At 43.9% G+C, this 27,456-nt stretch overlaps 1 protein-coding gene across 1 annotated transcript; it reads left to right on the top strand.

Annotated features, from left to right (window-relative positions):
- On the top strand, nt 1–27,456 carry LOC147092031 (putative G protein-coupled receptor 139). Its single transcript, XM_085975606.1, has 2 exons — nt 1–608; nt 26,551–27,456. Exons 1-2 carry the CDS (start codon nt 386–388, stop codon nt 27,450–27,452), a joined length of 1,125 nt encoding a protein of 374 aa, XP_085831732.1. The 5' UTR covers nt 1–385; the 3' UTR covers nt 27,453–27,456.

Below are 27,456 nucleotides of genomic sequence, written 5' to 3'. Positions count from 1 at the left end.
CTAGATCCTGCGCTATTTCCACCATTCCTTCCCTCAGCAACTATCATTAATCCCATCCGGACCACGAACAAGTTCTATTTTACTATGGTTGAAAACGTGCTGGATTGAAAGGGTTAACTGATGCTGTTTGTTCAGTGACTGTAATTAATGTCAGTCTCCACGGGTTAACTGAAACTGTTTGTTCAGTGACTGTAATTAATGTCAGTCTTCATGGACCCTAATTGCATCAGTGCAGGGTTTCCCTCTTCTATTAATAAGGGACACCTTTCAATGTGTTATCCCATAGTATCAGTGACAGCATTGCCTCTGGCACTGACAGGGATCAACGCGCTGCTCTACATAGAGTGAGTTAGAATCTGAGAACATTAGATTGGAATGTTACACAATGGATTGGAATCTGAGAACAGAAGATTGGAATGTTACAACAATGGATCAGAATCTGAAAACAGTAGATTGGAATCTTACAACAATGGGCAGGAGTTTTTCCTGGGCGTTTGATGCACTTTCTGAATATTATGGTTTGCTATCATTACAAAGTCGGATCATTTATGCACTTCAGACGATTCAATCCATTTACTATCCCCTCCTTGCAGTTGTTGGTGTTCCTGGTAAGGCTCTCCATATTGCTATTAAGTCTATAAACCGTGTTTAACAGCATTACTGTTCTTATTTTTTACAAACCCCTACATTGCTGCAGTTGTTATTCCTGGTAAAACGCATTTTTGTGGCGCCTTCCAAGACCACCATATGTCTCAAAGTGCTTTACAGCCAATTAAGTACTTTTTGAAGTTGAGCCACTGTCGTAACATGGGTAAGTCTCTGTATCCAGCTATTAACACGGCAAACCTTTGCATACTTTATCACTATTCTCGTATGTTACTCTCTCATATTTGCTGCTATTGTTGTTCCTGCTAAGTCTCTACATCCAGCAATTACATCTGTTACACCACGTCTCACTGTATTACTGTGTTTGTCAATTAAATCTTGGAAACACCAAAACCAGTGTCTTCGGTCCTCGTCACAAACTCCATTTATTTAATCTACCAATTCAATCCCCCTCCCTGCCCAACGTGTCAGGATGTCCCAGACTGTTTGCAACCAGGGCGTTTTCTGTGATCCTGAGCTGAGTACCTACCTCGTATCCTCTGATTCAGCAGTCCTGCCTAAAATCACCTCCATAATATCGACCGTGTCCGTCTCTCCTCAGCCCTTCCACTGCATAAACCTGACTCGACTATTCCAATAATCTACTGGCTGACCACCATAAACTAGAGCTAATCCTAAACTCTGCTGCCCAAAACCGAACTCGCATCATGTCCTATTCACCCATCACCCCTTTGCTCGCTGACCAACATTTGCTTCCGAGTGGGAAAAGCCTCGATCTTAATATTCTCCTCATTAAAGTCAAATCCCACCATGGCCTCACCACTCCAATCAGTCGCATTTCCCAATTCTTTTCCCATAGTCCTTCTGATTGCTACCCTTCAAGTATTTATCCAATTCCTCTTTTTAATTTAATGTATTCCCTGCTGTTCCCCTCCCAGTCTTTCTGTCTCTATCTTTCTTTCTCTCTATCTCTCTCTCTCCCTCTTCTCTCTCTCTGTTTCATGCTCATGGAATCATGAAATGGTACAGCACAGAAGGAGATCATTCAGCCCATCGTGTCCGTGGTGTCTCTTTGAAAAAGCAGTCTCATTATTCCTACTCTTCAGCCAGAGCCCTGTAAAAAATTCCCCTTCCACTAATTATCCCATTCCCTTTCGAAAGTTACTATTGACTCGACTTCCACCACGTTCTCAAACAGTTCATTCCAGATCACCACAACTCAGTGCAAAAAGAACATTCTCCTCATCTCTCCTCTGGTTCTTTTGCCTATTACCTTAACTCTGTGTCCTCTGGTTACCCACCTGTCTGTCAGTGGAAAGAAAATGACAAATGCACTCGATCAAATTCATTCAAAGTTTTGAAATCTATATTAAATCTCTCTTTATGAAAAATGATACAGATAAACAACGTGTAAAATCTTTCAATTTGGGAAATGCCCATTTTAATAAGCTGAGATGTGATTCAGCAAAAGTGTACTGGAAACATTCACCTGGAGTTAAATCAGTGTCAGAGCAATGGGCTCTTTCCAGGGTGAGATAGAGATGGTTCAGAGCAAATATGTTCCCACAAAGAAAAAAGTAAAGGAAAAACTTTCATTTATATAGCGCCTTTCAAGACCAGTGGACTTCTCAAAGCGCTTTACAGCCAATGAAGTACATTTGAAGAATAGCCACTGTTGTAATGTGGGAACTGCAGCAACCAATTTGCACACAGCAACATCCCACAAACAGCAATGTGATAATGGCCAGATAATGTGTTTTGTTGTGTTGATTGAGGGACAAATAATAGCCAGGACACCGGGGATAAATCCCATGCTCTTCTTCGAAATGGTGCCACGGGGTCTTTTACATCCACCTGAGAGAGCAGACGGGTCCTCAGTTTAACGTCTCTTTCAAAAGACGGCACCTACGACTTTGAAGCACTCCCTCAGCACTGCACTGGTGTGTTAACCTAGCTTTATGAGCTCAGCTCCCTGGAGTGGGTCTTAAACCCACAACATTCTGACTCAGAGGTGGGTGTGCGACCAACTGAGCCACAGCTGGCAAAAAGAATGGGACTCAACAAACTAGAGCCCACTGAATGTGAAGAAGCTTCCAGGGGAGTATAAGGGAAATAAGGGAAGCTTTTCTCAGATACTGAGAGCTCACAACTACAGAATGTCCAGAGCAGTATAGGAATTGCAGGGGGTAAAAAGTATTACATAGTATTACATAGCAACTCGAGACTCCTCCCGTCTTTCCTCATCTAACTCTATCAGCAGAACCCTGTATTCCCTTCTCCCTCATATGCTTATCTAACCGCCCCTTAAATGCATCGATACTATTCGCTTCAACCACTCCCTGTGGTAGTGAGTTCCACATTCTCACCACACTCTGGGTAAAGACGTTTATTCTGAATTCCCTATTTGATTTTTTGGAGACTATCTCATATTGTTGACCTCAAGTTTGCTCTCCCCCAGAAGTGAAATCACTCTCTCTGTGTCTAATCTATCAACACCTTTCATGATTTTAAAGAACTCTCTTAGTTTACCACTCAGCCTTCTCTTTTCAAGAGAAAATAGTCCCAGACACTTCATCCTTTCCTGGTAGGTGTTCCCTCGCAATCAGGTTTCTTCTTTGTAATTCTTCGCTGCCCCCTCTCCAGTGCCTTTATATCCATTTTTCTAATATGGCGACCAGAATTGCACACAATAATCCAAGTGTGGCCTAACCAAGTCCACACCAATGTTCGATACAAGTTTAGCTTAACTTCACTACTTTACAATTTTATCTTTCTAGAAATAAACCCTATTGTTTGGTTTGTTTTTTCTAAGTTCATGTTAAATTGTGCAAATACATTTCAATGATTTGTGTATTTGTACTTCTAGATCCCTTTATTCCTCTACCCCATTGTTGATTCTTATTTTCCAAGTAATATGTGACTTTCCTATTTGTCTTACCAAAATATGATACCTCACATTTATGTGTGTTGAATTTCATTTGCTAATTATATGCCCAGTCTGCAAGATTTTTAACGTGTTCTTGTAATTTGTTGCAGTCATCCTCAGTATTGGCCATCCCCTCCAATTTAGTGTCGTCCACAAATGTAGAAATTGTGTTCTACATTCCAAAGTCTAATTCATTAATTATAAATTGTGAACAGCAGTGGTAGCAGCACTGATCCTTGTAGAACACGACTACCCACGTTATGCCACCCTGAATAACTACCCTTTACCCCTACTTTTTGCTTTCTGTGTTGATGCCAGCTAGCTATCCATTGTGCTACTTGTCCCCGACTCTGCATTCCCTGAACTTATTGATTAGACTATTATGTGTTATCCATTTTCGAAAGCCTTTTGAAAATCTAGATAGATTCCATCTACTGCATTTTGATTGTCTACTCTCTCTGTTACCTCTTCAATAAATACCATTAGTTTTGTCAAGCAAGACTATCCCTTTTGAAATCCATGCTGACTATTCATTCTTATGTTTCTCATTGCTAGATTTTTTTTAATGTTATCATTTAGAAGGGATTCCAATATTTTTCCAACCACCGATATTAATCTGATTGGTCTATAGTTCCGTGGACATGTTCTAGCTCCCATCTTATATATAAGTATTACGTTAGCTAATCACTCGTCCTCTGGCACTAGAACTTTTGCGAACGAATGATTAAATATGTGTAGTGATGCCTCTGCTCTCTCTTCGCAAGATTCTCTTAAACACGTGGATGTAATCCGCCCACACCAGAGGTTTTATCCTCTTTTATTTTGATAAGTTTATTTAATATATCTCTTCATTTTATATTAAATGCAGTTAACTCGTTACTAATCTCATCATCCAATGTCATATCCACCTCTTCTATTTCCCTTGTAAATATTGAAGCAAAGGAATTATGTAATATCTCTGCCAACTCTCTATTGCTGCTTGTGGCATTACCCTCCCTATCACTTACTGGCTCTATTACTATTGCGACTTTGCTTTTTTAATGAGATGCCTGTAAATTATTTCAATATTTTGTTTTATGTTCCTTGATAATTTAATTTTTTAGTTCCAGTTTGCCTTCCAACTTGTTTTTGTGAGTCCTCTGCTAAAAGCTTCATATTCTCCCTTATCACTCTCCCCTGCTGACAATGGTCTTAATGTATGCCGCTTTCCTTATGCTCAATTTTTCCCTTACGCCTTTCTTCATCCACGGTGATTCATTAATGTTTAGCTTGTTCTTGTTTATTAGCAGAATATATTTTTCCTTGGCACTATTGAACACTGTATTTAATGTTTACCACTGCTGTTCTACATCGTTGTTCTCCAATGTTGTCTATTTTATTTTCCCAAGTGCTATTCTCAGCCCCTCAAATCAGCTGTTCTCCAATCTATTACCCTTGTCTTTGACATACTTATATCCTTCTCATTTATTATCTTAAAGAGTATTATATTATAGTCACTATTGCCTAGATGTTCCCCTAATTTTACTACTCTTATCTGCTCTGTTTAATTCCCCATTACTAGATCCAATAGTGAATCCTCCCTTGTTGGGATTTTTACATATTGGTTAGAAAGGTGTCTTGTACACATTGTTGTAACTCCATTCCCTTATTCCCTTTACCTGCCTCAGTTGATCAATTAATATCTGGGTATTTGAAAGCCCCCTTGATTATTATTCTGTGTTATTTACAAATTTACCTAAGTTGTCTTCATATTTCTTCCTCCACCTCTCTTCCAATATTAGGTGGTATGTTGACGACCCCTATTAGTGTGATTGATTCTTCATAATTTTTCATCTATATCCACGTTATTTATATTTCTGTCTTGCTGATACCTGCATCACTTTTGTCTAATGCCATTATGTTATCCCGAATAAGTACAGCTACTCCAACTCCCATTTTTAACTCTTTCTATCTTTTCTAAATATGTCAAAACCAGCAATGTTTAATTCCCAGTCCTTATTTTCCGTTAGCCATGTCTCAAGTAAAAGAAATGGAGTGAATGAAAAAAATATTAACATGTTAAATCAAGGAAAACCCAAATATATTTAATAAATAGAGAAAGAGCAAGAGGATCACTAAGGAAAGTGTAGGGCCTATTAGAGACAAAAAAAGGTAACCTGTGTGTGGAGGCATAAGACATGGGTATGGTTCTAAAGGAATACTTTGCATCTGGCATCACAGAAAAGAGCAATAATAGAGAGTCATAGAGTCATAGAGTAATACAGCACGGATAGAGGCCCTTCGGCCCATCGTGTCCGCACCGGCCATCAAGCCCTGTCTAATCTAATCCCATATTCCAGCATTTGGCCCGTAGCCTTGTATGCTGTGGCATTTCAAGTGCACATCCAAATGCTTCTTAAATGTTGTGAGGGTTTCTGCCTCCACAACCCTTTCAGGCAGTGAGTTCCAGACTCCAACCACCCTCTGGGTGAAAAGGTTCTTCCTCAAATCCCCTCTAAACCTCCCGCCCTTTACCTTGAATCTATGCCCCCTAGTTATTGACCCCTCTACTAAGGGAAAAAGTTCCTCAGCATCCATCCTATCTATGCCCCTCATAATTTTGTACACCTCAATCATGTCCCCCCTCAGCCTCCTCTGCTCCAAGGAAAACAAACCCAATCTGCCCAGTCTCTCTTCATAGCTGAAGCGCTCCAGCCCTGGTAACATCCTGGTGAACCTCCTCTGCACCCTCTCTAACGCGATCACATCCTTCCTGTAGTGTGGCGACCAGAACTGCACACAGTATTCCAGCTGTGGCCTAACCAGTGTTTTATACAGCTCCATCATAACCTCCTTGCTCTTATATTCAATGCCTTGGCTAATGAAGGCAAGTATCCCATATGCCTTTTTTACCACCTTATCCACCTGTTCCGCCGCCTTCAGGGATCTGTGTACTTGCACACCCAGATCCCTCTGACCCTCCGTCTTGCCTAGGGTCTTTCCATTCATTGTGTATTCCTTTGCCTTGTTAGTCCCCCCAAAGTGCATCACCTCGCACTTTTCCGGGTTAAATTCCATTTGCCACTGTTCCGCCCATCTGACCAACCCATCTATATCGTCCTGCAGACTGAGGCTACCCTCCTCGCTATTTACCACCCTACCAATTTTTGTATCATCCGCGAACTTACTGATCATACCCTTTACATTAATATCCAAGTCATTAATGTAGACCACAAACAGCAAGGGACCCAGCACCGATCCCTGTGGTACCCCACTGGCCACAGGCTTCCAGTCACAAATACAACCTTCGACCATCACCCTCTGCCTTCTGCCACTAAGCCAGTTTTGTATCCAATGTGCCAAGGCACCCTGGATTCCATGGGCTCTTACCTTCTTGACCAGTCTGCTGTGCGGGACTTTATCGAAGGCCTTACTGAAATCCATGTATACCACATCAACTGCGTTACCCTCATCCACACACCTAGTCACCCCCTCAATGCAGACATTGTATTTAAAGAGGGAGTGTGTGAAATATTACATGAGCTTAGCATAGAGAGAGAAGAAGTATTAAGAGGTTTTGTATCTTTGAAAGCAGATAAATTGCCCGGCCCAGATGAAATGAATCCGAGGTGTTAAGAGAGGCAAGAGAAGGTTGTGTCTGAGTGACTTGATTGAATGTTATGAGGAGGTAACGAGGAGGGTCGATGAGGATAGTGCATTTATTGTAGTCCACATAGCTATTAGCTAGTCGTTTGACAAAATTCCAAGTAACAGGTTGGTCAAAAAGGTAAAACCCCAAGGGCTCCAAGGGAAAGTGCAACTTGGATCCAAAATTGGCTCAGTGACTGGGAGCAAAGCGTAATGATCGATGGGTGTTTTTGTGACTGGAAGGCTGTTTCCAGTGGGATTGTGCAGGGTGTAGTACCAGGTGACTTGTTTTTTGTGGAAATATCAATGACTTAGACCTCAATATAGGGGGCATGATTAAAATGTTTGCAGATGATACAAAAATTGGCCGTGTGGCTGAAGTGAGGAAGAAAAATCTAGACTGCAGGAAGATAACAATGGAGTGGTAAGGTGGCAGAAAATTGGCAGAATGAATTCAATCCGAGGAAGTAGGCAGGGCTAACAAATAAAGGGAATACACAACAAATGATAGGATACTGTGAAATGTAGAGGAACAGAGGTACCTTGAAGTGCATGTCCGCAGATCCCTGAAGGTAGCAGGCCAGTTAAATAAGGTGTTTAAGAAGATATACTGGATAATCTCCTTTATTAGCTGAGGCATAGAATGTAACAGCAGAGAGATTATACTAGAACTGTATAAAACACTATGTAGGCCACAGCTAGAATACTGTGTAAAGCTCTCGTCACTTTACAGGAAGATGTCATTGCACTCGAGAGGGTACAAAGGAGATTTACGAGGAAGTTGCCAGGACTGGAGAATATTGGCTATGAGGAAATATTGGACACGCTGGGGTTGCTTCATTTGGAGCAGAGAGGGCTGAGGCAAGATTTAATTAATGTGCATAAAATTATGAGGGGCTTGGATGGAGTTGATGGGAAGCACCTTTTTCCATCAGAAGAGTGGTCAATAACGAGGGGCATAGATTTAACGTAATTGGTAGAATGAATCGAGGGGAGTTGTGAATTCCTTTTACCGAGTGGGTGGCGGGAGTTTGAACCTCACTGCCTGAAAGGTTGGTAGAGGCAGAAACCATCATCACATTAAAAGGTACTGGGATGTTCACGTGAATTGCCAAAACCTGCAATGCTACGGACCAAGAGCTGGAAAGTGGGATCAGTCTGGATGGCTCCTTTGTGACCAGCCTCCTTCTGTGCTGTACATTTCTATGATTCTATGATTCTATAATTCTATAATTCCTTTAGATTTGCTGCTCTAAAAAAATCAATCCCAGCTTCTCCAGCCTCTCCACGCAACTGAAGTCCCAGATCCCTGGTACAATCCTTTTAAATCCCTACACCATCTCTAATCCTTGACATGCTTGGCAAAGTGTGGTGCCCAGAATTGGACACAATCCTCCAGCTGGGGTCTAACCACTGATTTAGAAAAGGTTAGCATTTCTACCTGAATTTTGTTACTCTGTGTCTCTGTTTGTAAAGCCAAGTACTCTGTATGCTTTATTAGCAGTTGTCGCAACTTGTCCTGCCACCTTCAATAAATTGTGTAATGTTCCCTTGCTCTGTCTGATCGTGCAGCCACTTTAAAATTGTACCGTTTAGTTTATATTGCCTCTGCTCGTAGTTCCTAAAAAAATGTATCACTTCACACTTCTCTGTGTTAAATTGTTTCTGCCATGTAACAGCCCATTTCACCAATCTGTCTATGTGCTCCTGAAGTCTGTTTCTACCCTTCTCACTGTTACTTAACATTTCGGAGATTTCTATTATCTGCAACCTTTGAAATTATGTGCTGTATACCCAACTCCATGGCATTGATATACAGGAAAAGAGCAATGGTGCCAATACCGACTCCTGGAACGACCACTGTATACTTCCCTCCAGTCTGAAAAACAACCGTTTACAACTACTCTCTGTCTCTTAGCCAATCTCCGAGCCCTGTTGCCACAGCCCCTTTAATCCCATGAGCTTCAATTTTGGTATTATGTGGTACTTTATCAAAAAACTTTGGAATGCATAGGGAAATTGGGAAAGCGTTAGCAGTATCAAACATAAAACCATAGAATTGATCATAGGTCGCACCTGGTTTCAAGCAATGAATTACAAAATCATTGACTTTATTCCCATTGTATTATTTATATGTACTTGCTCTCAGGATATGGGTGCCGCTGTCAAGGGTGGTATTATTTGCCCATCTCTAGTTACCCAAGATAAAATGGTGGGCCCTCATCTTGATGTGCTGCTGTCTGTGAGGTGAAGGTGCTCCCACAATGCACTTACGGAAGAATTTCAGGCTTTTGACACAGTGACGATGAAGGAACGGCGATATATTTGATGGGTATGGTAGCACAGTGATTATGTTGCTGGACTAGTAAACCAGATGCCCGGACGAATGACCCTGAGTTCTAATCTCAACAGCTGGGGAAATTAAGCTCAATTAATTAAAGACATCTGGATCAAAAAGCTAGTCTAAGTAACGGACACCATGAAACTAATGGATTGTAGTAAAAACCCATCTGGTCTTCTTTAACAACAATAACAACAGCAACAACGTGTATTTACATAGCGCCTTCAACGTAGTAAAACGTCCCAAGGCACTGCACAGGAGTATTATGGGACAAACACATAGACACCGAACCACATAAGGAGAAATTAGGGCAGGTGACCAAAAGCTTGGTCAAAGAGGTAGATTTCAAACTGCATCTTTAAGGGGGAAAGAGAGGTAACGAGCCGGAGAGTCTTAGGCAGGGAATTCCAGATGTCAGCGTTTAGGCAACAGAAGGCACAGCCACAAATGATTGAGTGGTTATCACCAGGAATGCTCAAGAGGGCAGAATTAGTGAAGCATAGATACCTCGAGGGGGATCGGGATGAAGGAGATCACAGAGATAGGTAGGGGCGAGTCCATCGAGTGATTTTAAAACAAGGGTCAGAAATGTTATATCGAGGCACTGCTTAACCAGGAGCCAATGTAGTTCAGCGAGAGCATGGGTGATGGGCGAACGGAACTTGGTTGATTTAGGATAGGTGCAGCCGAGTTTTGGAAGATCTCAAGTTTCCATAGGATAGAATATGGGAGGTCAGCCCGGAGTGCATTGTAATATTCAAGTCTAGAGTTAACAAAGACGTGGATGAGGGTTTCACCAGTGGCACTGAGGCAAGGGCTGAAGCCTGATTGCAGTGATTCAAACAAGGAATTGCGGGAAAGATAGGCACGGATTTGGACACATTCAATTAATTTAGAGAGGAAAGGGAATTTCAAGATGTGGCATTAGATTGCAAGCCAGTGAGGTCAAGGTTTCTATGCGGAGGAGAGGTTTGCTGATGGCAGTTTTGAATGAGAGGGGGACAGTACCCGAGCAGAGAGAACCGTTAACAACGTCAGCTAACATGGGAGCCTGAAAAGGAAGTAGGGTGGTCAGCAGCTTGCTAGGAATAGGGTAGAGGGAGGAGGAAGTTGGAAGTTGGTCTCCTGGACAAGAAGAGTGCGGAGCGGTCAAGAGCGGAGATCAGCGAGAAACTGGAGAAAGATTTGAGTTGGAATTGGCTGGGTAATAAACTAGCATGTATTGAGAATTGGTTAACAGACAGGAAACAAAGAGTGAGGGTAAATGGCTCTTTTTCAGGGTGGCAGGCAGTGACTAGTCAGTTACCGCACGGATCTGGTCTTGGGCCCCAGCTATTCACAATCTATAAAAATGATTTGCATGAGGGGACTAAATGTATCATTTCCAAATTTGCTGATGATACAAAGCTGGGTGACATTGTCAGTTGTGCAGAGCGTAGGAAGAGTCTTCAAGGGGATCTCGACAGGTTCAGAGAGTGGCCGAGGACATAGCAGATGGAATACAAACTTAATAAGTGTGAATTATCCACATTGGTAGAAAAAACAGAAATGCAGAGTATTTCCTAAATGGTGAAAGATTGGGGAAAGCAGATGCTCAAAGTGACCTGTGTGTCCTTGTACATGAGTCACTGAAAGTGAATGTGCAGGTGCAGCAAGCCATTAGGAAGGCACATGGTATGCTGGCCTTCATTACAAGAGCATTTGAGTACAGGAGTAAAGAAGTCTTACTCCAATTATACAGGGCCTTGATGAGACCATACCTGGAGTACTGTGTACAATTTTGTTCTCCATACCTAAGGAAGGATATACTTGTCATAGAGGGTGTGCAATGAAGGTTCACGAGATTGTTTCCTGGCGTGGGAGGACAGTTGTATGAGATGAGATTGAGTAAACTATGTCTGTATTCACTTGAATTCAGAAGAATGAGAGGGGATCTCATTGAAGCATACAAAATTATTACGGGGCTTGATAGGCTGGATGCTTGGAGAACGTTTGCCTTTGCTGGGGATTCTAGAACAAGGAGCCAGAGCTTCGAGATAAAAGGTAGGACATTCAGGACAGAGATGAGAAGAAATTTCTTCACACAGTGGGTGATCAATCTTTGGAATTCTCTACCCCAGAGGGCTGTGGATGCTCAATCATTTGGAATATTGAAAACAAAAGTCGATAGATTTCTGACAAGTAAAGGCATCAAGGGATATGACGATAGGGCCTCCTCCTGCTCCCATTTCTTATTTTCTTGTGTTTTTAGTTCAGGGCTAGGGTAGGGGGGAACCTGAGAGCAAGTTTGGCCCGGTGGGCTAGAGGAAGGAAGGGAAGTAGCAGAGGCAGCTGAACGGATGGTCTCAATCATAGAGGCAAAGTAGTCCATGAGCTCCTTACACTTGTCATCGGAGGTGAGGGTGGAGGAGACTGTGGAGAGGGGTTTAAGAAGACGGTTAGCAGTAGAGAATAGGAGCCGGAATTCATCTTTGCTTTCCAGAATGATTCTGGAATACTGAGCAGTATTGGCAGATGAGAGCAGGATCTGAAAATGAATGATCTGACACACCAGTTAAAGACAAACCAGTCATATAGGCTCCTTTAAAAGACAGGACCAGTCACTCGGGCTTCTTAAAGAGACAGGACCAGTCATATAGGCTTATTAAGAGACAGTACCAGCCACACAGGCTTTTTAAAGCGACAGAACCAGTCGTAATGTTTATTAAAGAGGCAGGACCAGTCGCAGCGCCTTCATAAAGAAGCAGGGACAGTCGCATTCGCTATTTAAAGAGACTGAACGAGTCACACAAGCTATTTAAGGAGACAGGACCATTCACACAGGATTTTTAAATAGACAGTACTAGTCACACAGGCTCTTTACAGATACCGGACTGGTCACAAGGTCTTTATAAAGAGACAAGTCCAGTCACTTAGGTTTTTTTAAGAGACACTACCTGTCAAACAGACATTTTAAAGAGACAGGGCCAGTCACACAGGCTTTTTTATAGATACAGGACTGGTCACAATGTCTTTATAAAGAGACAAGTCCAGTCAGATATGTTATGTAAAGAGACACTACCTGTCAAACTGACATTTTGAAGAGGCAGGACCAGTCACTCGGGCTCTTTAAAGAGCCAGCACCAAACAAGGAGGCATTTCGAAAGAGACAGGACAAGTCTTACAGGCTTTTTAAAGAGACAGGACACGTGATAATGGCATTTTAATGAATCAGAAACACTGATAACTGCTTTTTCAAGAAACAGGGCCAGTTAAATAGATTTTTGAAGAGACAGAGTCAGTCACACCGGCGTATTTAGGAGAAACAACTGTGATAGCTGAAGGGTCTAGAACTTTCTCTCGAGCGAATGTACTTAACAGAAGTATTCGGACCGGCAATTCTAGGAACCCATATTAGTCCTTACAGATTAGTAGACAATTAAAGTTCGTTCACAGATTATAATCTTGTCCTGAATATAACCCCTTTGAACCTGATTATTTTGCAGACTCTTAGTTTTAATATGTTTAATTTTCCTTAATTTTGAGAAAGGTTCGGTGTTTTTTATTTATTGATTCTTTCATGGACTGTGAGCATCACTGGCAAGACAAGCCTATCCCTAATTGTCCGTGAGAAGGTGGTGGTAAGCTGCCTTCTTGAACCGCTGCAGTCCTTGAGTTTTAGATACCCTCACAGTGTCTGACTTTGGTACAACTGTGTGGCTTGCTGGGCCATTTCAGAGGGCAGTTATGTGTCACACACATATGAGCAGCCCTGGTGAGGATGGCCGATCTCCTTCCCCAAAGAACGTCATTGAACCAGTTGGGTTTTTCCAACAATCCGGTAGATTCAGGGTCTCCATTACTGATACCAGCTTTTTAATTCCGAATTTATTTTATTAACAGAATTTTAATTCCCCAGCTGCCATGGTAGGATTTGAACTCACGTCTCACGGATTAATAGTCCAAGCCTCTTGAATACTAGTCCAGTAAAATAACCACTACTCTAATGTACTCGGTGTCTACAGAGAGTAATTCATAATACTTTTGACTTATGCCTTTTAGGTTTTGGAAAGGCTTTGAGGATTCAGGAGGTGAGTTACACGCCACAGAATACCTAGCATCTGACGTGCTGTTATAGTCATTTATGTGGCTTGTCCAGTTGATTTTTTGATTAAAGGCGACCCCTAGGATATTGATGCTAGAGGATTCGGTGATGGAAATGCAATTGACTGTCAAATGCTGGAATTTAGAATATCTCTTGCTGGAGTTGGTCATCGCCTGCTGCTTGTGTGGAGAGAATTTACAATAATGATACCATGGGTGAGGGGCTTCAATTAAGTGGAGAGACTGGAGAAGCAGTGATTCTTCGCCATAGAGCAGAGGAGGTTAGTGGGAGATTGAATAGAAGTGTTCAAAATGTTGAGGGTTCTGATAAACCGGGAGAGTTCAAAAGCAGCGGGAGCAGAGTGAGAGCGCCAAAACCCGGGAGAGTTCAAAAGCAGCGGGAGCAGAGCGAGAGCGCCAAAACCCGGGAGAGTTCAATAGCAGCGGGAGCAGAGCGAGAGCGCCAAAACCCGGGAGAGTTCAATAGCAGCGGGAGCAGAGCGAGCGCGGCAAAACCCGGGAGAGTTCAAAAGCTGCGGGAGCAGAGCGAGCGCGGCAAAACTCGGGAGAGTTCAAAAGCTGCGGGAGCAGAGTGAGAGCGGGAAAACCGGGGAGAGTTCAAAAGCTGCGGGAGCAGAGCGAGAGCGGGAAAACCCGGGAGAGTTCAAAAGCAGCGGGAGCAGAGCGAGAGCCCAAAACCCCGGAGACTGCAATAGCAGCGGGAGCAGAGAGCGACAAAACCCGGGAGACTGCAATAGCAGCGGGAGCAGAGCGAGAGCGCCAAATCCCGGGAGAGTTCAATAGCAGCGGGAGCAGAGTGAGAGCGACAAATCCCCGGAGACTGCAATAGCAGCGGGAGCAGAGCGAGAGCGCCAAAACCCGGGAGAGTTCAAAAGCAGCGGGAGCAGAGTGAGAGCGACAAATCCCCGGAGACTGCAATAGCAGCGGGAGCAGAGCGAGAGCGCCAAAACCCGGGAGAGTTCAAAAGCTGCGGGAGCAGAGTGAGAGCGGGAAAACCCGGGAGAGTTCAAAAGCAGCGGGAGCAGAGTGAGAGCGCCAAATCCCGGGAGATTTCAACACAGCGGGAGCAGAGCGAGAGCGCCAAAACCCGGGAGAGTTCAAAAGCAGCGGGAGGCGCTGAGATAAAAAAATAAAGTGTAAATAAGTAAAAGTTAATAGAAATGTGACGTCACTAGAAAGCAGGTAAGTGATTGGTTGGTAAGTATTTCTATATTTCTTGTCTTTTCTCCAAACTTGAGCGTCTAAATTTAAGTGCCATGGTGTAGATTAAAAGATATAAGTGTTCCAAATGTTAAAACGAATTAGTTAATTGAGATGGGACACCATGCAATGTGATGTTGTTTTTGCATGTCGGAGCTGGCGGACACCATTGAGGTCCAAGACGACCACATCTGCATAAATGTTGGCGGCTCGAGGAACATCGGCTCAGAGTTGATGAGCTGGAGTCCGAGCTTCAGACACTGTGACACATTATGGATGGGGCGTGTTACTTGGACACTATGCACCAGGAGGCAGTCACACTGACTAAATATTTACTTCCCATTTGGCCCATGGACAGGGACAGGAGGGTGTGACTACAACCGAGGCAGGTATTGGGATACAGGAGGTAATGTTGGAGGAGCCACAGCAACTGGGCCTTGTCCAAAAGGTACGAGATTCTTGCTCCCTATGTGGACGAGGCCAGGGACTGCAGGGAGGATGAGCAAATTGACCACAGCACCGTGGTACAGGGAGCAATTCAAGTGGGGGAGCAAAAAGAAATGTTGTAGTGATTGGGGACAGTATAGCGAGGGGGATAGATACTGTTCTCTGTAGCTGAGAATGTGTGAGTCCCGAAGGCTATGTTGCCTGGCCGGTGCCAGGGTTAAGGACAACTCCTCTGGGCTGGAGAGAAAATTGGAGTGAGGGGGGGGAAGAACCAGTTCTCATGGTCCACGTAGCTACCAATGACATAGGTAGGACAAAGAAAGACGTTATGCTGATGGAGTATGAGCAGCTAGGGGCTAAATTAAAAAGCAGAACCACAAATGTAATAATCTCTGGATGACTACCTGAGCCACGAGCGAATTTGCATAAGGTAAATAAGATCAGAGATATGAGTGAGAGGTTCAAAGTCTGGTGTGGGAGAAATGGGTTTCGATTTGTGGGGCACTGGCACCAGTACTGGGATAAGGGGGAGCTGTTCCGTTTGGATGGTCTTCACCTGAACCATGCTGGGGTTAAAGCCCTGGCAAATCGAATAACTAGGGCTGTAGACAGGGATTCAAAATAAATATTTGCGGGGGGCGGTGGATCCAGGTGAGCGGGAAAATAAACAGTGAATGAGAAATGAGAATGCAATAGAGCAGGTTATAGATGGGGGAAACAATAACCAGAGTGTGGCAGGAAGGGACAGAATGTTTAAAAATATGAGTGTAACGGAAAAAAGGCCAAAGCAAGGAAAAATAGTAAAAAGACAAAGTTATAAGCTCTATATCTGAATATTGGTTCCTAACAAGATAGATGAGTTGATTACACAAAAAGATACAAATTGGTATGATCTGATCGCCACTACAGAGAAGTAGTTGCAAGGCAATCAGGGCTGATAACTGAATATTCAAGGGTATATGGTCATTTAGAAGGATAGAAAGAAATGAATGGGAGGTGGGGTGGTTTTATTGGTAAAAGATGGGATCAGTGCAGTGGTGAGAAGTGATATTGGCTCAGAAGATCAAGATGTAGAATGGATTTGGGTGGAGGTAAAAAAATAATAAGGGGTAAAAGTCTCTGGTGGGCGGAATGTACAGGTCCCTGAACAGTAGCAATGCTGCTGGACAGAGTATAAATCAACAAATAATGGAAGCCTGTAAAAAAGGTATGGTAACAATCATGGATGATTTTAATATCCATACTGATTGTACAAATCAAATTGGCCAAGTTAGCCTGGAGGGGGAGTTGATAGAGTGCAAGTGGGATGTTTTCCTGGAACAGTATGTAAAGGAACCAACCAGGGGTCAGGCTAGCTTGGATCTGGTACTCTGTAATGAGGCAGAATTAATAATTGAACTCAATGTAAAGGATCCTCTGGGAAAGAGTGAACATAGCATGGTTGAATTTCAAATTCATTTGGAGGGTGACAAAGTTGTATCCCAAACCAGTGTCCTGATGGTAAACAATGGCAAAATTATTGGCATGAGGGCAGAACTGGCTGAAGTGGAGAGAAAACACAAATTAGAGGGTAAGAAGTTGAAATGCAGTAGCGGACATTTAAGGAGATATTTCATAACTCTCAACAAAAATGATGGTATCAAATTGAAAAAGAAGGCATACAATGTTGTTAAGATTAGTGGGAAACCAGAGGATTGGCAATTCTTTAAAAACCAACAAAGAGTGACTAGAAAAATGAAAAAGGGAGAGAAGATGAATTAAGAGAGTAAGCTGACAACAAACATTAAAACAGGAAGTAAGAGCTTCTACAGGTATATAAAAAGGAAGAGGGTAGCTAAAGTAAACATTGGTCCCTTATAGGATGAGATTGGGGAATTCGTAATGGGGAACGGTGAAATGGCAGTGATTCGGAACAAATATTTTGCATCTGTCTTCACTGTAGAAGACACTAACAACATCCCAATAATGGATAATAAAGGGCCACAGGGAGGGGAACTAAAGACAATCACTATCACTAAGGAAATGAGACTCAGTAAAATAATGGGGCTAAAAGACGACATGTCCCCTGGACCAGATTGTCTGCATCCCAGATTCTTAAAAGAAGTGGCTGCAGAGTTAATGGATGCATTGGCTGCAATATACGAACATTTTCTGTACTCTGGAGAGGTCCCAGCGGATTGGAAACCGTAATGTAACACCCGTATTTAAGAAAGGAGGGAGACAGAAAGCAGGACATTATAGACCAGTTAACCAGAAAATGATGGAGTCCTTCATTAAGGAAGCAGTTGCTGGGCATTAGAAAAACATACTGTAGTCAAACAGAGTCAGCAAGGTTTAGTAAAGGGAAGTCATGTTTAACAAATTTGCTGGATTTATTTGAGGATTTAACAAGCAGGGTGGGCAAGGGTGAGCCAGTGGATGTGGTGTATTTGGATTTCCAGAAGGCATTCGATAAGGTGCCACATAAAAGGTTACTGCATAAGATAAGAGCTCACGGAGTTTGGGGTAATATATTAGCATGGATAGAGAATTGGCTAACTAACAGATAATAGAGATTCGGAATAAATGGGTCATTTTATGGTTGGTAAACGGTAACTATTGGGGTGCCACAGGGATCGGTGTTGGGGCCACAACTATTTACAATCTACATTAACGACTTGGATGAAGGGATCGAGTGTAATGTAGCCAATTTTGCGGATGCCACAATGATGTATGGGAAAGCAAGTTGTGCAGCGGACTCAAACAATCTGCAAAGGGATATAGACAGGTTAGGTGAGTGGGCAAAAACCTGCGAGATGGAGTATAATGTGGGAAAGTGCGAGGTTATCAACTTTGGCAGGAAAAATAAAAAAGCAAACTATTATTTAAATGGAGAGCGATTACAAAATGCTACAGCTCAGATGAACCTGGGGGTCCTTGTGCATGAAACATACAAAGTTAGCATGCAGGTCCAGCAAAAAGATCAAAAAGGCAAATGGAATGTTGACCTTGATTTCAAGGGGGTTCGAGTATAAAAGCAGGGAAGTCCTGCTACAATTCTACAGGGTATTGGTGAGACCACACCTGGAGTATTGCGGACAGTGTTTGTCTCCTTATTTAAGGAAGGATATACTTGCATTGGAGGCAGTTCAGAGACGATTCACTCAGATAATTCCAGCGATGAAGGGGTTGACATATGAGGAAAGGTTGAACTGGCTGGGCCTATACTCATTGGAATTTAGATGAATGAGAGGTGATCTTATCAGAACATATAAGGTACTGAGGGGGCTCGACAGCGTTGATGCACAGAGGATGTTTCCCCTCGTGGGGAAATCTGGAGCTCTGGGGCACAGTTTTAGGATAAAGGGTCGCCCTTTTAGAACTGAGATGACGAGATATTTCTTCCCTCGGGGTCGTAAATTAGTGGAATTCTCTGCCCCAGAGAGGTGTGGAGGCTGGTTCATTAAATACATTTAAAGTGGAGATAGACACATTTTTGCAAGATAAGGGAGTGAAGGGTTATGGGGAGTGGGCTGGAAAGTGCCTTTGAGCCCAAGATCAGCCATGAACTTATTGAATGGCGGAGCAGGCTCGTGCGGCCATGCAGCCTATTCCTTCTCCTATTTCTTATTTTCTTATGATACAGTACAAAGGGGACATTTTTCCACTGGCTGAATTGTCATTACCAAATGGCCGAACCTTGATCACGCAGTGAAATGATCTGGAATGAAATCTCCTAAAGGTTGGTGGAAGCAGATTCAATAGTCTCAGTTGGTAGCAAACTCGCCTCTGAGTCAGAAGGTTCTGTGCTCAACTCCAACTCCAGGGACCTGCGTTCAAAAATCAAGGATGATACTCCAGTGCAGTACTTATGGAGCGCTGCACTGTTGGAGGGGCAGTACAGAGGGACATTGCACTGTCGGACGGAGAGTACTGAGGGACCACTGCACTGCAGGAGGCTCAGTACTGAGGCATCGCTGTACTGTCAAAGTGGCGTACTGAGGGAGCGCTGCACTGTCGGAGGGACATTACTGAGGGTTCGCTGCACTTATGGAGGGACTGTACTGAGAGACATCTGCACTGTAGACGGGCCAGTTCTGAGAGAGCGCTGCACTGTCTGCGGGCCAGTATAGAGGGAGCGCTGTACCATCTGAGTGGCAGTACTGAGGGTGAGCTGCACTGTCGGAGAGGCAACTGAGGGAGCGCTGCAGTGTTGGAGGCGCTGCACTGATGGAGCACTGCACTGATGGAGGGACAGTACTGAGGGAGCGCTGCACTGCCGGAGGGTCAGTACTGTGTGAGAGCTGAACATTCTGAGGGTCAGTATACAGGGATCGCTGCACTGTCGGAGGGGCATTACTGAGGGACCACTGCACTGTGGGAGGGACAGTCCTGAGGGAGTGCTGCAGTGACTGAGCGGCAGTACTGTGGGATCACTGCACTGTCGGAGGGTCAGTACTGAATGAGCGCTGCAGTGTCGGGGGGGCAGTACTGAATGAGCTCTGCAGTGTCGGAGGGGCAGTACCGAGGGATCACTGCACTGTTGGAGGGTCAGTACTGAGGTACCGCTGCACTGTCTGAGGGGCTGCACTGAGCAAGTGCTGCACTATCAAATGGGTATTACTGAGGGAGCGCTGCACTGTTGAAGCGCCAGTACTGAGGGAGCGCTGTACTGTCGGAGTGACAGTACCGAGGGAGCACTCTACAGTTGCAGAGTCAGTACTGAGGTTGTGCTGCGCTGTCAGATTGACAGTACTGAGTGAGCGCTGCACTGTCAGAGGGGCTGTACTGAGGGAGTGATGCTCTGTCGGAAGGGCAGTGCTGAGGGAGCGCTGCACTGTTAGATGGTCATTACTGTGGGTGCTCTGAATTCGAGGAGGGACTTTACTGAGGGAGCGCCGCACTGTTGTAGTTGCATTCCTGAGAGATCACTGTCCTGTCGAAGGGACCGTCTTTAGGATGTGACGTTAAACCGAGGCGCTCTGCTCCCTCTCTGCTGGATGTAAAAGATCCTATGGCAATATTCGAAGAAGAGCAGCGAAGTTCTCCCCAGTGTTCTGGTAATTATTGATCTCAACAAACATCACTAAAACAGATGACATGGTCGTAATTGCAATGCTGTTAGTGGGAACTTGCTGTCTACAAACTGGCTGCTGTGTTTCCTATAGTACAACACTGACTTCACTTAAAAATTACTTACTTGACTGTAAAGTGCTTTAGGTCATCCCAAGGTCGTTAAAGGCGTTCTATAAATGCAAGTCTTTCTTTCTTAACAGCAACATTCAAAAGGTAATGTGGTATATCCGTGAAGAGGAGAAATGTTCAGGACTAAGGGGCAACGGCTTTATTGTTCACTACCATTGACGAAAGGAAATGACAGCTTTGAAATAATCTGATCTGTTGACTGTGGGTTCGCTTGAATCTGTCTAATTCAATCCCACTGAGCAGGATGGTAGTAGCACTGGATACGATGGATGGTATCCACAGTGTGAAGGCGAGAATTATTCTCCACAAATACTGTGCAGTGGTAAGTTCTACCAATAGCGTCATGGACTGGTGCACATGCGATAGTTAGATTGGTGAGGACCAGATCATGCAGGATATCTTCCTGTGTTGGTCCTCCCACCACCTGCAGCAATGCCAGACTGGCAGCTCTGTTCTTCAGGGCTCGGTTAATGATGGTGCTTCAGAGTCACTCTTGGTGATGGACATTGAATTCTCCCCCTCCCCACCCAGAGAGTACAGGTTGTGCCTTTTCTGCTCTCGGTGCTCCGATCAACTGGTGCTCAGCATGAAGATGTGCTGATTCATCAGCTGAATGACGGTGGTAGGCGGTAATCATCAGGAAGTTACCTTGCTCATTCCTGATCGGAACCATGAGAATTCATTATGTCCTTAGGCATTGTTGAGGACTCGCATTATCTCTCCCCGCTGACTGTATATCCCTGTGACCCCGCCGCTGGTGAGTCTGTCCTTCCGGCGGTACAGGAGATACACTGGGATGGTGATGGAGGACTTGGGAATGTTAACTGATAGTATTGGTTCTGCGACAATGATTGTGCGAGAATGCAATGTTTCCAGAGCGTTTCATAGAGTATTGAAATAGTTACAGGGTACTTATCGCATTGGTTAATATTTTAAGCATTTTTCTTTGATTCCTTGGTGTCAAACCATTGCTCGTTTTATTATTTTCTCCAGCTATGTAAATCACTATTACAAAATTGGCTGGTTGAGGTCAATCATTAGAAACACCTAGTTATTCTTGTTCTAGATTCAGGCAAATAGTATGGCCTGGAAATCAACTTGCTGGACTAAAGCGGGACCATGTAACCTTGGCAGCCATGCAAATGAAATTCCTGGACTGAGGCGGGCGCAGTGTTATCTAGGCAACCCTGGGAATGAAATTCATGTGCAGAGGCCGGGGCAGTGTAATCTAGTCTGCCCTGGGAATGACATTCCTGGACTGAGGCAGGAGCAGTCTAATCTGGGTGGCCGTGGGAATTACATTTTTGGATTGAGGTGGGAGCAGTGTAATCCAGGCGGCCCTGGGAATGAAATTCCTGGACTGAGGAGGGCGCAGTGTAATCCAGATGGCAAAAGGAATTCAATTCCTGTTATGAGGCGGGAGCAGTGTAATATATTCGGCCTTGGGAATGAAATTCCTGGACTGAGGCAGGAACAGTTTAATCTAGGCTGCGAGTTAAATTCCTGGACTGAGGGAGGGTGAAATGTGATGCATACGCTCACTTTTAATTTAAGGCGGTGTACAATAGTGTGAGCTAGATTGTGTTGAAGTGAAGTGTTGGGTGATAATGGCTCAATGTGTCTGTTTGTTCAATGACTGTAATTAATGCCAGTTACTGTGAGGCCTAATGATGTCACTCGGAGATTTCGCTCTGCTCTAAATAAGGAGCTCCCTTCACTGAGTGACCTCACACAATCAGCGCGCTGCCTCCAGCACAAAGACCACCAGCCTCTCACAGAAGGGATGTCGTGGGTTTGAGGGTCTCCATGGAATGTATTCTGGAACAGTGGTAGTTAACAAAAATACTTTGGACTAACGACAAAAAATGTGAAAAACACTCAGCAGGTCAGGCAGCATCCGTGGAGAGAGAAAGAGTTAACGTTTCAGGTCTGTGACCGTTCCTAAGAACTGAAAAGGTTTCGAGTTGCAACCGATTTTAAGCAGGTGTAGGGGCAGGGAAAGGTGGTAGGATCAGAATGAACCAAAGGGTCGGTCTGTGATAGGGTGCAAGGCAGGAGTGGTTAAAGGTTGCAAATGGGGATGGGAGTAACATCAACCGCTGCCGCCTGAAAAAATAGGGGCCGAAGTTCTGGTCCGAAATTGCAGAACTCAACGTTGAGTCCACAAGGCTGTACAGTGACTAAAAGAAAGAGGAAGTGCTGTTTCTTGAGCTTAAGTTGAGCTTCATTGCAACACTATGAAAAGCCGAGGACAGATAGCTCAGGGTGGAAGGGGAGCAGAGAATTAATGTGACAGGAGACCAGATGCTCGGCATTAAGCTTATGAACTGAAAGGAAGTGTTCCACAAAACGATCACCCAATCTGCATTTGGTTTCCCCATTAGAGTGGAGACCGCATCGTGAGCAGTGAATACAGTATACTAAATTGCAAGAAGTAAAATTAAATGGCTGTTTCACCTTGAAGGAATATTTGAAGCCCTGGACAGTGGGAAGGGGGATTGTTAAAAGGCAGGAGTTGCAGCTCCTGCGCTTGCCTGGGAAGGTTCTGTGGGGATGGGAGGGGCTGTTGCGGGTGATTAAGGAGTGAACCAGGGTATTACGGCGGGGGCGGGTCCTTCGGAATGCTGAAAGAGAAGGGTAGGATATACAAAATATTTACTATCCCCTTCTCGCTGCTGTTAATGTTCCTAGTAAGTATCTATGTCCAGTTATTAATTCTCTCAATCACAGTCTACAGAGCTGCAGGGATACCCGCCCTCCTGTATGCCTCAGAGACATGGACCATGTACAACCGTCACCTGAAAGCACTGGAGAGCAACCACCAACGCTGCCTCCGCAAGATCTTGCAAATCCATTGACAGGATAGGTGCACCAAAATCAGTGTGCTCGCTCAGGCCAATATCCCCAGCAGCGAAGCTTTAACCATGCTCGATCAGCTCCGATGGACGGGTCACATCGTGCTCATGCCCGATTTGATTCTCCCAAAACAATCGCTCTACACGGAGATCCGACACGGCAGGAGAGCCCCAGGTGGACTCAGGAAACGCTTCAAGGACACCCTCAAAGCCTCCTTGAAAACGTGCAACATCCCCACTGACATCTGGGAATCCCTGACCCAAGACCACACAAAGTGCAGGAGAGGCATCCGGGATGGCCACAAACTACTCGACTATCTTCGCCGGGAGCAAGCGGAAGCCAAGCACAAGCAGTGCAAGGAGCACACGTCAATTATAGAACCCCACCCATCCGCCCCTTCAACCACCGTCTGCCTCACCTGTGACAGAGTCTGTAGGTCCCGCATTGGACTTATCAGTCTCCTGCGAACTCATTTTTAATGTGGAAGCAAGTCATCCTCGGTTCCGAGGGACGGCTTAAGAAGAGGAACCATGATACACTGTAATATTATTCTCGCTAATCACCGTGGAATACTCTGTTATTAATGGTAATCTGTGTTACAAGTTGTTGCATCTTTGTTAATACAAGAGTTGTTGTTTAAAAAGAATGGCACATCCTCGCTGCTGTTGGTGTTCCTGGTAAGTATCTGTATCCAGCTATTATTTTTTTTAATCATCTTTAACTGTATTTCTCTCCAAGCCATTCCCCATCCCATCCACACTGCTGTCGGCTATTGAATCTGAAGGTGATACAGCGTTAACAAGATTTAATTGTTCTATATTCAACTCAAGAAAATATTTTGACGAGACTCTCTCCTTAATGAAATCCGTTCTGCTTTCTACACTGAACATGTGTAACAGATCAGAAAAATATTGTCTTAATTGAGGAGATTTTCACCTAATGCCGAAAGATCATCGACCTGAAACGTTAACACTCTCTCTCTCTACAGGTTCTGCCTGACCTGCTGAGTATTGAAAACATTTTTTGTTCTTATTTCAGATTTCCAGCATCCGCAGTAATTTGCATTAGTTTTCACTGAATGCTCGGTATATTTACTGACACAGAGTCACAGGAGCAAATCCTGGCAGATCACAAACACATCGTTAAATGTCTGAAATATCCTCTAATCATTCAGTTGCAGTCAGTGTCTCCTTTCCCACCATCTCCAGTTCTGCATTAGTGGCACTGCTTCTGATGGTTAGATAAGGATTACAAGGATTATTTACATTCTCAAAAAACGTTCAGTCAGCCATATTTCAATGCGTTTATTTCCAATCTTTGTTTTGAATTTACAACTGGAGCCCATGCCCGTCTGTCACAGTTCACTGGATTCAGTGAGACCCAGAGTGATTCTTTATTCCCTCCTGCTGTACTGCAGGATAAAAAATCCTCGCTGATTGAAACTGAAGGACTGATGATAAGAAAATCCTTTCCTATTTTCTCGACCAATATTTTCTGCACAATTTGGAAACCAATAGGTGAAAAGGTACAAGGATATATCTCTTCCAGTTGTGTTCAGATACTTTACAAAGCGTTCGGCGGCTCGTTGCCTGTCGGATAAGTCGCGATATTACGATGCAAATAAATGCATTAGTGGGCTATTACCTGGTCAATTATCAATAGTTATTTTAATTCAGAGTCCATTTTTTGCAATGTTATATGGATAATCTTCCTTTCAATGAGCTACAATTTGTGTATATAGCCAAAACTGTAGAAAGCTCAATCATAAACACACTTCTTACAGCCCAGTTATCTTTATAGCTGCAGTGCACATGTATTTATTTTCTCAGTATTTTCATATTACAGCTGCACATGTAAATACTGTAATTAATGCACGCCAAGATTGCAGTTTCTTTATTTTGCCGTTGCCTTCATTTTCTGTCCTAAATATAATGGCTATCTAACCAGGAGCTGGATTCCAAGTGGGATATCCCCCTCTCTAACATAAAGGGCACTGAAGCAAATTGCGCTGCGATAAATGCTGATTGATCCTGAGACACGAATGCTTCCTGAGAGGTTCTGGTCTTTTGCATCCCTGGTACTTCGGGCGTTGCTTTTGTCTGCTGGGCTAAAGGCAGATCTATCGTTTAATCTCTCATTTATCATTCATCTGTTGCTTTCCTGTTGTATTTAGACACGTTTCATTGTTTGATTCTTCCATGTTTTCCCGATTATTCTTAAAATAAACCCTGTATTCAGCTCCACTGGTAATCGAATGAGATTATATCAGTGAAAATCACTAATGAGTTGCAGATTTCTCTCCGAATTCCTTCAAACTGCTACTCTTGCTCCCAGCCTGATGTATAATTTCCCTGTTTATTTCCCCTCCCAGCCTGATGTATAATTTCCCTGTTTACTTCCCCTCCCAGCCTAATGTATAATTTCCCTGTTTATTTCCTCTCCCAGCCTGATGTATAATTTCCCTGTTTATTTCCCCTCCCAGCCTGATGTATAATTTCCCTGTTTATTTCCCCTCCCAGCCTAATGTATAATTTCCCTGTTTATTTCCCCTCCCAGCCTGATGTATAATTTCCCTGTTTACTTCCCCTCCCAGCCTGATGTATAATTTCCCTGTTTACTTCCCCTCCCAGCCTGATGTATAATTTCCCTGTTTATTTCCCCTCCCAGCCTGATGTATAATTTCCCTGTTTACTTCCCCTCCCAGCCTGATGTATAATTTCCCTGTTTACTTCCCCTCCCAGCCTGATGTATAATTTCCCTGTTTACTTCCCCTCCCAGCCTGATGTATAATTTCCCTGTTTATTTCCCCTCCCAGCCTGATGTATAATTTCCCTGTTTATTTCCCTTCCCAGCCTGATGTATAATTTCCCTGTTTATTTCCCCTCCCAGCCTGATGTATAATTTCACTGTTTATTTCCCTCCCAGCCTGATGTATAATTTCCCTGTTTATTTCCCCCCCAGCCTGATGTATAATTTCCCTGTTTACTTCCCCTCCCAGCCTGATGGATAATTTCCCTGTTTATTTTCCCTCCCAGCCTGATGTATTATTTCCCTGTTTATTTCCTCTCCCAGCCTGATGTATAATTTCCCTGTTTATTTCCCCTCCCAGCCTGATGTATAATTTCCCTGTTTACTTCCCCTCCCAGCCTGATGTATAATTTCCCTGTTTACTTCCCCTCCCAGCCTGATGTATAATTTCCCTGTTTATTTCCCCCCCAGCCTGATGTATAATTTTCCTGTTTATTTCCCTTGCTCACAGTGAATTTAATGACGATTGTGATCCTGTCTCGGGGAAAGTGTGGTCTCTCCACATGTGTCACTCGCTACCTGCTGGCAATGGCAGCGGCGGATCTACTGGTCGTTATCCTCGACGTGATACTGAGGCAAATTCCGATTGTTTATTACAGACATTTTTATTTCGTGCTGTCAATCCCCGTGTGTAATATACATGCCGTCCTGCTTTATGCAGCCACAGACTGTTCTGTCTGGTTCACCGTCACTTTCACCTTTGATCGATTTGTGGCCATTTGTTGCCAGAAGCTGAAAACAAAATATTGCACCGAGAAAACGGCGGCTGTGGTTCTGGGAACAGTGACTGTGTTGAGCGGTTCAAAGAACATCATCTGGTATTTTATGTTCACAGATCGGTATTGGCTTTGGAACATGCCTTGGTTTTGTGAGGTAACAGTCGGTGTTATGAAATCACGGGCCTGGGCAGCAATCGAGCTCCTTCATTACAGTCTCACCCCGGCTGTCCCATTTGTTCTAATTCTGCTGCTCAATGCTCTCACTGTCAGACACATTTTAGTGTCCAGCAGAGCCCGTAGGAGACTCCGGGGTCCCAGCAGTGGGGAGAGTCACAGTGACCCAGAGATGGAGAGCCGCTGGAAATCCATCATTTTGCTGCTTGTTATCTCTGGCAATTTCATCCTGTTATGGGCAGCGTTTATGGTGGTTTATATATGGAGCCGGATAGGTTCTATCAGTTATATGTCTGCAAATTCTCCTCCTTTCTTACAGGAATTGGGATTGATGCTGCAGCTGCTGAGTTGCTGCACCAACACTGGGATTTATGCCGTCACCCAGACTAAGTTCAGAGAGCAGTTGAAGAATATGGGGAATTATCCTTTTACTCTGATTGTAAAATTCATTAAAGGATGATTTG

The sequence above is a fragment of the Somniosus microcephalus genome, unplaced genomic scaffold (assembly GCF_052327205.1).
Source record: "Somniosus microcephalus isolate GS21.2 unplaced genomic scaffold, FLI_Smic_1.0 unresolved_chr2, whole genome shotgun sequence".
Classification (NCBI taxonomy): domain Eukaryota; kingdom Metazoa; phylum Chordata; class Chondrichthyes; order Squaliformes; family Somniosidae; genus Somniosus; species Somniosus microcephalus.
The sequence above is the reverse complement of the archived record's forward strand: the minus strand, read 5'-3'. Positions and strand labels throughout refer to the sequence as shown.